Genomic DNA, 14,484 nt, shown 5'->3' on the forward strand with positions numbered 1-14,484 from the left:
GTACGATGTATCGGATATACTATTGGTTCATTGTATGTTATACTGTATGATTCTGTTTTGTTGGTAGAGAAATCCATTATTGACTTTATATTGAGTTGTCTGGATTAGGGAAGTTTCAGTGTAGTGTGTTTTCCTGCAGGCCGGAGGGTGGTGTGTCTGGAGGCCCGGGGGGAGGCCGTCATGGAGAAGGAGTTGTGCCGAGAGGACGAAAACATCAGCCTGTGTCTGGATATGAGCAAAAAGTACGTAGATCCATCTTCGGTAGTCTGGGAGAATTAAAATGATCCGAATATCAACCACGACGCATTTGCGATTTAAATAGTACATGCAGTAACAAAGGAGGTCAGTATTAGGTCGAAATTTATTACACTGGTTCGTACTTAAATTGACATTTCTCAAACATGAAGCTGACACGCTGTGATCTAACTGGAAGACAATAATCACAAAGTACTTTAGCTGAACAGTTACTTCTGCATGTGTCCTTCAGGTGCCACAATTATTTTACTGTACTATCGGCACTCCGGTACAAGGGATTATAAAACCCGGAGGTTTACTGTATAATTCATGAATGTCTTATATTTGATATCTGTAATAGAAGTATATCTGTTTTAGTGGGCTGCCCCCTGACGAGTCAGAAAGTTATCACTTCGATAACAAGGTATTTACCGCCGCATCTTGTTGAAAACATTTAACATGAAAGAAAAAATGACAAAAGATGTAAATAACTTTTTTACAAAAAAATCAGTGGCAACTGACGAACTGTAAAACATACTGACGTTTTGTTACTTTTCACACCCGTGAAGATCCGGGGTACAATAGGTCTTAAGCAGCCCATGCTTGCCGTAAAAGGTGACTGCTTGTCATAAGAGGCGACTAACGGGATGGGGTGGTCAGGCTCGCTGACGTGGTTGATGCATGTCATCGTATCCCAGTTGCGTGGCTCGATGCTCATGATGTCAATCACTGTATTGTCTGGTCCAGACTCGATTATGTACAGACGCCCTCATAGGGTTTGAATATTACTGAGTATGGCTTTTAACAAACAAAAACATTTTTAAAATAATATCGTTGGAGTCAGTAATTATGTGATGTAAGTAAACGGAGCAATAGAAATAGAGAAAGAAATAAACTTTGTATTTGTGTGGAATTGTTTGTGCAGGGGTTGTGATCTGTTGACCGTCTACTTGTAGCCTGCCGACCGCCGTTTCTTGCTGTGTCCTTCCGCTCTGACCATCGCACACCTTAAGAAATTCATCCGCATGAAGTTCTCACTCCCAGAGCATCACAAGGTTAGAAACAGTGAGTGAGTTGGGTTTAACGCCGCTTTGAACAATATTTCAGTTATATCGCGGCGTGTCAGCTTGATGTGGGAGGAAAGCCCGAAGTGATACAGGTCTCGAGCACCCACGAGCACGTGTATGGTGCTGACAAACCTAGAAACATAATCGGGGCGAACCGGGATTCGAACCCACAATCATAGGTTTCTGGCGTGCCCAAGGGACGCAACTCTACACAGCGAATCTCGGCGCCTTAGACGACTGGGACAACCGTGCCCCCATGTTAGAAACAAGTTACGATCAGGTGTTTGTGACCAGTAATGTATACGGGAGGGGCTGCACGTGCGGGTTATATCCCGTGTGCCTGGGTTCGAACCCTAGCTTCAGCACCATGTGCATCGTCACGGGTTACGACCGCCTCCGTGGTCTAGTGGTAGAGCGGCCGCGTCCGCGTGTTTTCGGAGAATGTGAAGACTCCACACTGCAGCCTTCCGTATTACCCGGTGTGTCAGAAGGGCTGTATTCCTGGTAGAAAACCCAGGCACTCTCCCAATGTCAGTCAACAGACTGGGAGGTACCAAACCTAAGGCACCGAGAACAATGGGGAGTCGGACAACTTGGTACTTGGGATGCAAGTGTGACATTTCGAAAGCGAACTCTGCATATTTGCCAATCTTTTCCTGAATCTTGTTTATTATTATTATTAATATTTATTTTTTTTCAGCTAGACATCTTCCACTCGGACGAGTCTCTCACAGATACATTCACCTTGCTAGATATCGCCTACATCTACTCCTGGAGAAGGGTCAGTACTCAGTCTATGGTTGTATGCAACATTTGTGTGGACACGCCAAGAGACACTGAGACGCGCGGGGCGAGTCAGTCTCATCCCCATCGGTCGAATATATAGTTAAGAATAAGAGTGAGTGAGTGAGTGAGTGAGTTGGGTTTAACGCCGCTTTTAACAGTATTCCAGTTATATCACGGCGTGTCAGCTTAGTGTGGGAGGAAAGCCCGAAGTGATGCAGGTCTCAGACGTTTACCACTTCGGTGAAACCAACGAGCACGGGTATGGTGCTGACAAACCTAGAAACATAATCGGGGCGAACCGGGATTCGAACCCACAATCATAGGTTTCTGGCGTGCCCAAGGGACGCAACTCTGCACAGCGAATCGCGGCGCCTTAGACGACTGGGCCACCCGTGCCCCCCTAAGAATAAGAAAACTGGCGGTACCCGGAGATTAACAATCTCAAAACAGAGCATTACAATATTTATTAAGTAGCGGTATTAAGACAAAAAAAGTTAGAATTTCAGCCCTTTTTTATTCCTGACAAGAGAGTAGCTTAATTTCCATGATTACAACATCGTCAGAAAGCAGTGCCCGGTTTATACCCACACGCCCAGCACGTCCGCAATGGAATCCGAGTACACATACCACGGGAGTTTCTGAGTCTAAGGTTTTTTTTTTAAAATTGGAGTACTGTCTTTACTCGAAAAGATGTGCAGATAATCCAATCTAACCATTCGTGACCAACTCGTGTTATTCCGGGACAAGCCGAATAGCGACTCGTTCCCCTCTCATGGCTATTTTTACGACCGGGTTCCGTCTTAGCGCAAACGGGCATACGTAAAACAATTGTCAACTCGTCGCGTAATGATTCACATATATTTCCTCATAATATATATATATATTTAAATATGCAATTTAAAGCACATCAGGTCGTGCGGAATTATACAGTATGATTGAACACATGTAACTGTGTCTTGGGTATATTTTTAGATGCAAGACATTTGTAAAATCAAAAATTATTTCTGAGAGATTCTTTGACGAAGAACTTGAAATCATGCGCGCATTCTGATTGGTTTGTCGTATTTTCGCACTTAACATTCATCGATAGGGGGACGAGTCTTCTTGCAGGTTAGTTAATGTAGTTTATGGTGTTGATTAGGTGAGGTGTTCCATGACCCCAGGATTACATCAGAGTAAGAAATAACACTAACAGACCACTTCTCCCAATCATGGAATAGGTTTCTTCGGTCAAACTTAGTAACGAATATTTCTTCCTTTAAAAAGTTGCCTCCTTTTGAAAAATATTTACTTCTCCCAAAAGTTATTGCATATCCCCTACTTAATTTTAGAACCTCAAATCATATTGTACCTGTAGATTCTAGCAGATGCCATGGTATATCCCGGAAGGACAGACCGGGGCATCTTTGCAAGAGACGAATTTCATTCTCTGTTTAAATGTAACGCCTACGAGAATGAAAGATCAATGTATTAAGTAGATACATATTATTATTATTATTGCCTTGTGTTTAATGTAATATCAATGATATGTAAAATATGCTCTTGAATCATCGAAAACAGGGGGCACGGGTGGCGATTCGCTGTGCAGAGTTGCATCCCTTGGGCACAGCAGAAACCTATGATTGTGGGTTCGAATCCCGGTTCGCGCCCATTATGTTTCAAGATTTGTCAGCGCCATACCCGTGCTCGTGGGTTTCTCCGTCTGGGAAAAATAAAATATTGTTCAAAGCGGCGTTATGTCAACCTCAATCCCATATTAAACTGACACACCGTGATATAACTGAAATATTGTTCAAAGCGGCGTTATACCAAACTCACTCCCTCCCACATCGAGCTGACACGCCGTGATCTAACTGAAATATTGTTCAAAGCGGCGTTATACCAAACTCACTCCCACATCAAGCTGACACGCCGTGATATAACTGAAATATTGTTCAAAGCGGCGTTATACCCCATTCACACCCACATCAAGCTGACACGCCGTGATATAAGTGAAATATTGTTCAAAGTGGCGTTATATCAAACTCACTCACTCCCACATCAAGCTGACACGCCGTGATATAAGTGAAATATTGTTCAAAGCGGCGTTATACCTCACTCACTCCCACATCAAGCTGACACGCCGTGATATAACTGAAATATTGTTCAAAGCGGCCTAATAACAAACTCACTCACTCCCACATCAAGCTGACACGCCGTGATATAACTGAAATATTGTTCAAAGCGGCGTTATACCTCACTCACACCCACATCAAGCTGACACGCCGTGATATAACTGAAATATTGTTCAAAGCGGCGTTATGCCAAACTCACTCACTCCCACATCAAGCTGACACGCCGTGATTTAACTGAAATATTGTTCAAAGCGGCGTTATATCAAACTCACTTAATCACAGTCGTTATGGTGTTACATACCAACACCGTGACCCGATTGGTCTATCGCAAGAGCACCATTTTCATTTAAAATTCGCACTGTAAGGTGATTGACGGACATGCCTAGGATTTTTTAAGTTTTCGTATCCAGAAATTATATTTCCAAACGCACATTTTCATTGCATTGACCCAGTGTATGGGAAGCATTAATGTCACATTACTGTATTACACTGGCAGTAGGGGCTTGGGGAAGCCAAGTGGATTCAAGCGTTCGCCCGTCACGCCGAAGACCCGGGTACAATTCCCGACATGGGTACAATGTGTGAAGCCCATTTCTGGTGTACCCCGCCGTGATATTGCTTGAATATTACATAAAACAGCACACTCACTCACTCACTCACTCACTCACTCAGTGGCAGTTTACTGACATGCGCAAATCGGATTTTTAATTATTTTGGTAAAAGGAGCAACGTCAGGATATGGAATTAAATATTTCTCTTTTTGCACACAAAAAATAATGTAAATATACTTCGACCTGCAAGATTATCATAAAATGTTTTTCTTTCATAGAAAGGCCCACTACGTCTTTTCTACACTGTCGACGACAAACCCAACAACAAACGGAAACCGTCTGCTGCTGAAAGTCAGATCGAGGCTGATAATGACGTAAAGAGAACAAAAATGGAAGAAGTCGAGCGTGCAGAAGATGATACAATTTCGTGCACGCATATCAAGCAGGAACGCCAAGCGGGGACGCATGCGCAGATAGAAATATGCGATGCCGGTGAAATGTTTAGCGACATAAGTGATTATGAACCGTCTCCATTACCAGACTTCTCCCAGCACATTCCCCTGACCAGCGAGGGAAGCGACAGCACGATCACATACGGAAATACGGAGGATAACCAACATGAACCCACAAACAATAATAACACAGGTACGGACGATGCCCCTGTCCAGAGTCTTTGCAGCAGTCGTGTCTGTGATTCCGAGACCTCGATGACTGAAAGCAGCAATTCTGTTATCAGCACCGCATATACCAAATTGCCTCCCTTGTCAAACAAAGATCAAACTGTCAGTCATTTTGCCCAAGGCATTGACCATTCACTTGACCGTACGTCCAATACCAAATTGAATGATGAGGGTTATGTTCCTCAGAAACAATTAAACGGAGTGACGAAAGACATGCCAAAGTCGGAGGCACGTTCCAATGGTGTTGGGTATACATCCGTGAAAATATGGCAGAAACCGAACGGTATTACCCGCGTTAAGCCCGACAACAACGGTATTAAACAACAAAAAGGTATTGTGTGTACCAAATTCCAGAATACTGAAGACAGGGCAAACAATAACACAATAAACGTGGAAACCAAACTACAAAATGGACATGAGGTGTCGTTTTCTGTCGACTTGAAATCAGAACCTTTGGATCTTTCGGAGCCTTCTAGGAAAGGTATCTGCGGCCAGAAACCAATCGTCATCGGCGAAATCGATTTTTGATTTCGTAAAAGAAAATATGTTTGGAAGGTTTACTTTGATTATTGTTTACCATATATATAGCCGTCGATGTCAAAGTATCTTCCGTTATTTGACGGTGCTTTATGTCGCCAATGCAGATGTATAATTAACGGCATTGAAGCGGCTTACCCCTATTGTGCTATTGTGCTATGAATGTATCTCCTCATAATTGGTGGTGCTGTCGAAACGAAGTCTTATACAAGCTCATTCTTTGTTTCTTGAAGTTTTTTCAAGTCGTAGAAAGCCACGATTCTTTGGGCCAATTCGCCTTCAACATCCCTATACGTACATGTAGCTATACCTTATATAAAAACCTGATGCAGATTGGGAACAAAGAGGTGATGTATGTAAAGAGAGATAAATGAAATGTTTTGACAAATCATATTCATCACAGCTGGAATTCTTCAAAAATCAAACTGTCAAACCATACAGCTGCATCTATCTACGGTTAAGACATCAATAGGCTGATGGTGGAGGAAACCTCTTTCAAATTACCCCGACTCGCGAAGATGATGTAAGTGTCACAAGCGAGACTCTCCAATCAACGCACGTGTGTAGGACGAAAAGCGAATGTCCTTCTTCTGGTTCTGTATCCGTGTGAAGGAAGAAGTGCCTGGTACATGTTCAGACTTTAAGCAATTACATTATGACGTCTCTGGGGCGGTTACCTTGTTTCCATAGACTGTTATGATTTGTTAGACAGGAAACCTGGTCTCAAACTAATTGCCATCACTGACTGGGGGTGACTTTTGTTGTTATAGTTTCATGATTATCATTGTAAGACACCGTCATTAACTGTAAGGTTAGCGATGGCATGTCTTTCGTGGATGTCGTTGTGGAGACGATTGTTAAGTTTTATCTCTGTGACTGTTTACTGTACATGCACTGTAACGGTTCCTCCAAGGATTCCGGGCACTTTGCATGCACTGTGACGGTTCCTGTTTGGATTCCGGGCACTTTGCACGCACTGTAACGGTTCTTCAATTGATTCCAGGCACTTTGCATGCACAGTGACGGTTCTTCGTGGGATTCCGGGCACTTTGCACGCACTGTGACGGTTCCTGCTAGGATTTCAAGCACTTTGCCTGTCCTGTCATCGTTCAACAATTATTGAGTTTTGTTTCTTATGTTGTTGTTTTTACTTGTTTAACACAGCTAAAATATTTCAACAAGTGCTAATATCTCCCTCACAGCGACCTACAAATATCCTTGATAGGACCCGTTCTTATGCTAAGGGTGTAAATTTAGGGTGGCGGGTATCCTTGATAGGGCCCTTTCTTACACTAAGGGTGTAAATTTAGGGTGATGGAAGAGGGCAAGCTTTTCGTTCTTTGAATCTTGGTGTAAGGCACTGATATAGTATTGCATCTGCAGCCTGTCAAATTCCTGATTTCATCTTGAACGGTACTTCTTGCATGTACACGTCGCTTCAGTAGCTGGCTGACAATCTTGCCAAGGCAGTATAGTAGGGTTCCGATGATGTTACTGGTGCTACAGTTCTTAATAAAATGGCATGACGTGTGGCATAAGTTTCAACATTTATTTCAACTTTTGTCAAAGTCGGCAAATATTGGTGAGGTCACATTGTGATAAATACGTTCAGTAAATAAATAATAATATACAGTCTGTTTGGTTGGACAACTGAATAGGTTCATTAATGTAACCCTCTGAAATAAATAAATAGAAGGGGGAACAATTTCTGTAATCATAAGACCTTTACTAAGATCAGAGTTCATGTACGATTCCGACTCTATCATAAGCACGTGTTTATGAATCACTATCAAATAGTGTGAATACTTTTTTCGATTGGACAATGCGTATATAATTTCAATTACTTTCTATAACAATGCTTACAATTTAGTATCGACTTTTTTCTGTTCAAATCAGGTTTGATAGCATGCTAATATCTCATGATTGGTATACTGTCAGTGACAATTATTGTGAAGCTGTTTGCAAGGTCATATGTGGCGGGTCCTCGGTTAAAGAGGAAAGGAAAATCATTTCTATCACAGAATAAAGTCGATTAGCGGTCTTAGGTGGGCATCGTCAACCTCATTTTAATTAAATAATTGCAGAAATATACCTACATTGCTATTTTCACGTGAAAAATTCGTTCCTGTGAACAATCCATCGTGTATTATCTAGTATTGATACGAGTTTTTATAAACATTAATAGAATCTTCTCGAATTGTTAATATTTATACATGATCGTTTTTGGTTTTTTAAAATTTCACATTTGTTATTTAATGTTTCTCTGAAATATAAGCATAGATTGATTTATGACACTATGAAAAGTATAACTATCTGATAAACACTATGGGCGGCTTCAACAGATTACTTTGTGCTCACAAGATTGTCTGTCGGCACAAACCAGATCGGGAAGCCAGGTGACTTGGTGCATTGCGTTTCATCGTACCCCGATTTCTTGGGGTTTTGCTTATAATATCAACCACCGGCTTATGCCCTAACAGCTGGGATCGTTTGCTGAACATTTTTGTGATATTCTTACAATACGATAAATGTCTGATTACAGTAGATGAATATCCTTAACCATATTGATCACTGGTGGTCCGTCAGTATTCCATGTACATATTAAGAATAAGCTATATGTTAGAATGTAAAATAATAATATATGAAATATGCTTAACGTAGAACCAGCAAAATGTTCGTCAGCTACAGAAAATGGCGAATTTGAAACCTTTGTCACCATTAAATCGCGTGGAAAATTATCAGTAGTAAGGAAAAGCACGCGTCCCTCCCCTGATCTACTTGCAATTATTAATATCAGTATCCGCATGAATCACTGACAAAATTAAAAACAGTATTCCACCGTATTGTAAATTGTGCGTCTCAATGTTATGTTCCAATTAACAGAGGTTAAGTTAATTCATCTACATATTCAACCACAAAATGTCAACCAGGATTACGCAAGTTCAAACATATCTTCAAAGCTCGGTATTAACATATCAGGCCTAGAACAATGTTACGTGTTTACCGTTATGATGGTAAACGGTTCCGTTATAATAATTACATAACGTACCGGGACAGCACACCATACAAAAAGTGATATTATCGAAAATAGCATTTTCCTTTAAATATAATAGAATATTAGAGCTATTTTCACTTTAACTATTCAATCCTTTTCCAGGAATTTTACATTGAATACATAATAAGGATCATATATGGTGCGTGCATGTATCGGAGTTACATAATCCAGACTTGCTGCTTTGTGACGGTCTGCTATGTTGAAGTAACATTATCTTAAAAGATATATTTATAGTGGCAAGATAAGTATTGATAAATATACAAAGTTATTATTGGAATATGTCACTGTAATTATGGATTAATTATGGTTTTAGGACTGTGGTCATACATCGAGGGCATCCTTGCTTTTTTGTTTTGTGTATTTTATTTTGAATTTATTTGCAGTCACAGGCTGTTGTAGCATGTCCTCGTTGATGCTGTTGAAAACAGCTGTTTGTGTTCCTAGTTCACTGTTGTAGTGTATAGCCCTGTCATGCTGCGATTCCTCTAAGGAGAATAAAACCATACTGTTGATGTACTCTTGCGTTGTCTGTCAGTAATCCCAGTCATATGTTGTCACAGCTGTTTTGCCTTTTACGACCGGCCATTGGGATCTGATTCGTCGGATAGTCAAGACTGGTTATTCTGGTAACTCCTCCTTTTGCCCACAGCGCACTTTGCCTACAGTGTTAACAAAACAACTTTAGGTTCAGGCACTCAATAGCAAAAGCTTCGTCCCTATACTGCAATGAACTTATCCATGCAATAACAAGCAATTATGTTTTACTTGTAGTTTATTGTATATATATCAACATGCAAAAAATTAAATAAATATTCGATAATGAAATATGAAAGACAGTAAAGCAGTTGACATTATTTTGTAAAATCGCTTCAATGAAAAAATGAAATACAATTTTAGCACTGAAAGGTATTTAACATTGTAAACACCTTACAATACTTAATTATCACTGACACTGATAGATATATGATAAATATATAAATATGCTGTTGGCAGACACTGATGACAATTTTAGATTTACAGTTTTCATTAAGTCCAGTTTTAGCAGTTTCCACACGTAGAAGCAGGGTAAGCCTTGATCATCTTTCTTTGTAATTTCCTGGCGGATGAGGAGAGGTGAAATGGGGCTTGACGTCGCGTCCAAGGTTATTGCACTTATATGTCGACGTGTGTGTGTGTGTGTGGCTGCTTGTACTATTCCTGACTAATGCCGATTTTATAGTGCAAGCCCACTGATATATCTTGCCGCAGTTTTATATGAATATCCCACTCCGACACAGTATACTTACTCCGAGCCGACCAGTCCTTGTTTTAGCCGCTTAATGCCGAGGGCCAGACAGGGTGACAACAAATACCATCTTTTAACGTCTATGGTATGACGTGGCCGGGGATCGAATCCCGGACCTTCAGCTCCCCGGGCGGACGCTCTACCACTAGGCCACGGAGGCGGTCTTCTGGCGGATGAATGTGTGAAGACATGTTCCTGACAAATTCATCGACAATAGTGCATTTGCCGGGACTTCCAGTGGATGAATGTCAGCCGTCTGTTGTTCAGTCTCTAGCTGAAGTTATCAGGTAAGACATGTCTCCCTCCACGCTGTGACTCCGCGAACTCCACACGCTGGGTTAGCCATCATTAAACAATACAACCATTGATTTACATTTTCCATAGTTGTATATCTATTACGGGTGTGGTGCAGCTAGTCCAATCTTGAACATAGTTGTTTTGCTCGTTGGCTGCAAATGAGATATTAATAACACTAGCATGCCTATGAACACCTATTTCTGTTGTCAAAACTCTGAACTTTTCAAAACAACATAGTTACTAAATATTTTACTCTTACTTAGTTTTGAGTTCCTCTTATTCGTGTTCAATCATTTCCATAATTGTATATCTATTACGGGTGTAGTGTAGCTAGTCCCAGTTAAGTCAGTTAATCTAAATGTCTTTCATTTGAAAATGTGTTGTTTGTTTCAATCTTTCACAAAATTGATTTGCTCACTTAGTGTCTGTTATTGGAAAAAAAATGGTGTTTGTATAAATCTTGAAACAACAACATGTTTCAAAACAACTCACGGGATTTTCAACAGAGTGTAAAGTAAAACTAACATACCACATACTTTGGACTAGTCCACAATTAATGTAAGGGGTGCATTGTTCATAGTGTTGGCAAAGTGCACTAAAACAGATTTACTGTAGGTTAAATGCATTGTAGGCAAACAGAGATGGAACCGTTATTCTCGGGGGTTAATGTTAATTAAGTGCAATAATCTTGACCGTTAAACCTCATTTTACCTCCCCTCACTTCAATAATTCCTCGCAATTTGAAACGAGTAAATTCTTTGTAATTTGGCTTTATTTGTTCTGCAAGTTCATGGACTTTTTGTCCAACTACTGCAAATTCACAATGATATGCCAAGAAAGCTTATTTGAATTAAGACTAGCGTCCCTTAGTCGTTCCCGGATCCTCTGATCGTGAGTTCGAATCCCTGATTCGCTCTGATTATGGTCCGCACCATACCCGTCGGTTTCACGTCAAAGACAGCATAACTTTAGGCTGACGCTGTTACAGACCTGAAATAACTGTTCAATACTGCCTTACGCTAATTTGAATCCCTTTTTATTTTAAAGTTGAACATAAGTATATATTAGACACGCGTCCACGTGGGTAACTTACACACGATCATTGAGGCCAATCACGGTTGAAACGGTCATACATTTTCACAACTTAGTATCGGAGCAATCATTATATGCCACCAGAAGGCAGTAACGTCTGCTGTTTACAGACAAACAAGGTGGGTGTGAATTATATACCTATACACAGGACTGAAGTATAAACGAGTTATACAGTGAAAAGTTCGCGAATTTTTATGAATCAACACAAGGCAGAAACCTAGCAGTATTAATAAATGTACACAACACCACGCACAAAATGCAGTATCACATATTGGTATCCGAATAGTTACGTGCCAACGCAGGGTGAGATATAACATTAAGTTTAAACATACTGTATTCAACGTAACTTGAAGGGGATTGGTAAACAGGCTTAACTGGCTTATGTAAATACCGCTCCCTGTTACATAATTACATTTTATGTTGACATCAAAACGTTTAGTTGAAGAAGCAATACAAATCATATAATAAGGAAAACACTCATGTTACGAACACTACAGTGATATGCGTTTTAGCGTAACATAAACTTATACAAAATGTACAAACCTTCCACTATTTTCTACATTTTTGTTACATTTTTGTTACCATACAATGCTGTTTTCTCTCTTGTTAAATTCTTGTTACCAAACAATGCTGTTTTCACTCTTGTTAAATTCTTGTTACCAAACACCAAACAATGCTGTTTTCTCTCTTGTTAAATTCCTGTTACCAAACAATGCTGTTTTCACTCTTGTTAAATTCTTGTTACCAAACAATGCTGTTTTCTCTCTTGTTACCATACAATGCTGTTTTCACTCTTGTTAAACTCTTGTTACCAAACAATGCTGTTTTCACTCTTGTTAAATTCTTGTTACCAAACAATGCTGTTTTCACTCTTGTTAAATTCCTGTTACCATACGATGCTGTTTTCTCTCTTGTTAAATTCTTGTTACCAAACAATGCTGTTTTCACTCTTGTTAAATTCCTGTTACCACACAATGCTGTTTTCTCTCTTGTTAAATTCTTGTTACCAAACAATGCTGTTTTCACTCTTGTTAAATTTTTGTTACCAAACAATGCTGTTTTCTCTCTTGTTACCATACAATGCTGTTTTCACTCTTGTTAAATTCTTGTTACAATACGATGCTGTTTTCGCTCTTGTTAAATTCTTGTTACCAAACAATGCTGTTTTCACTCTTGTTAAATTCTTGTTACCATACAATGCTGTTTTCTCTCTTGTTAAATTCTCGTTACCAAACAATGCTGTTTTCACTCTTGTTGAATTCTTGTTACCAAACATGCTGTTTTCTCTCTTGTTAAATTCTTGTTACCATACGATGCTGTTTTCACTCTTGTTAAATTCTTGTTACCAAACAATGCTGTTTTCACTCTTGTTAAATTCTTGTTACCATACAATGCTGTTTTCACTCTTGTTAAATTCCTGTTACCAAACTATGCTGTTTTCTCTCTTGTTAAATTTTTGTTACCATACGATGTTAAATTCTTAATAGGACAAGTAAAGAGGAAGTGACATGAAGCAATATTTGAAATATGACTTTCAACTCTACGACTATTGAGATCCCTGCATCCCATTCTTAAACGAGCATAGACAATGTAACATTTGTATGGGAGCTGGTGTTTACCGGCAAAAAATGGAATGTGTATGCTACAGCGTACTTATGTTGTGCAGGAAGAAAGCGAGAAGAGCTTAACAACCAACAGAAAGTACCAACATATGTACCATATAACCATAATTAGTAGACGAGTTGTTCAAAGCCAAAACAAGATTGGCCTTGTATATAGTATTGCAAATGTATCTTAAGTTTGATTTTCAATTGGAAAGTTAGCGGAATTATTTCAAAATGAACTTTCCTGTCGCTTAGTCAGCCCTAATAAAATATTACTACATGGTGTTATTTTTTTATATATAATTTGATTTAAAACTTTTAAAAACTAAACTTAAAATCGCATGATACACATGCACGACTGCTGATGAGTATCTTAGATATCTTATCTTTGAAAATGGAAGATTTGCTTATTTCGGCAAAAATTTACATTTAAAACATGTGAGGCGTTATATGGTTGCAAATTAATTTCGTATCCCAATCTTCATTGAACCACCAATTTACATGTATTTTTACAGAAAATTACCCAGCCACATTTTACGTTTTACAAACTGCTGCAGGAATGAGTGATGGTTAAATAGACTTAATGGAATTTAACAACAGTTCTGTCAATTGTCAATTACTTAAATAACAAACTGGTGTACTTTCGTTTTCCCCAAGTTTATAATATAACCGAATGACTGTGTGTATGAAGTTAGATCCGAAATACAATATTAATATTTTATTTAATTATGATAATCTGATTTAAAAAACATTTATTCCCCCAAAGGAAATATGATTGGCGAACAGGCAAAGCTTATTTGAACGCCTCTTCCCATTCCCTCTTTCCCATAAATAACAGTAAACTATACATAAAATAATAAGTCTTTGAATGACATTTAGAAGTGATACACATAAGGAAGAGAATTTATTATGTCAATTTCTTTATTTTGAGGAACACAACATTTCAGAGTCTTCACTTACTCCTTCATCTGGTAAATTAATGCTATGAAGCTGAGAACATATACTAGTTTATGTACCTGTCAGAACAACAAAAGTAATAAGACAACAAAGGTGGAAATTTAACAAGGTGAAGCCAACAGTTAATTGCCGCAGATAATTGATTAGAAATGGAGAAATGGAAGCCAACACTTATCAGTTAATTAGCGCTGATTGGGGATAGCAGGACTCAAATTATAACTGATT

At 39.2% G+C, this 14,484-nt stretch overlaps 1 protein-coding gene across 7 annotated transcripts in view; it reads left to right on the plus strand.

The window, feature by feature from the left end:
• The window catches only part of LOC139470180 (polycomb group protein Psc-like), a 43,695-nt gene extending 34,159 nt beyond the window's left edge, over positions 1–9,536 (plus strand). For all 7 annotated transcript variants that reach the window (XM_071252483.1, XM_071252488.1, XM_071252485.1 and 4 more), the window contains exons 6-10: positions 140–242; positions 613–658; positions 1,191–1,289; positions 2,002–2,082; positions 5,031–9,536. In XM_071252483.1, coding sequence (XP_071108584.1) covers positions 140–242; positions 613–658; positions 1,191–1,289; positions 2,002–2,082; positions 5,031–5,960 — 1,259 coding nt within the window. In that variant the 3' untranslated portion in view covers positions 5,961–9,536. The remainder of the gene's footprint in view (positions 1–139; positions 243–612; positions 659–1,190; positions 1,290–2,001; positions 2,083–5,030) is intronic.
• The last annotated feature ends 4,948 nt before the right edge of the window (positions 9,537–14,484 follow it).

Source organism: Haliotis cracherodii, unplaced genomic scaffold (assembly GCF_022045235.1).
Source record: "Haliotis cracherodii isolate W230 unplaced genomic scaffold, xgHalCrac1.p SCAF_20, whole genome shotgun sequence".
In the NCBI taxonomy this organism is placed as follows: Eukaryota; Metazoa; Mollusca; class Gastropoda; order Lepetellida; family Haliotidae; genus Haliotis; species Haliotis cracherodii.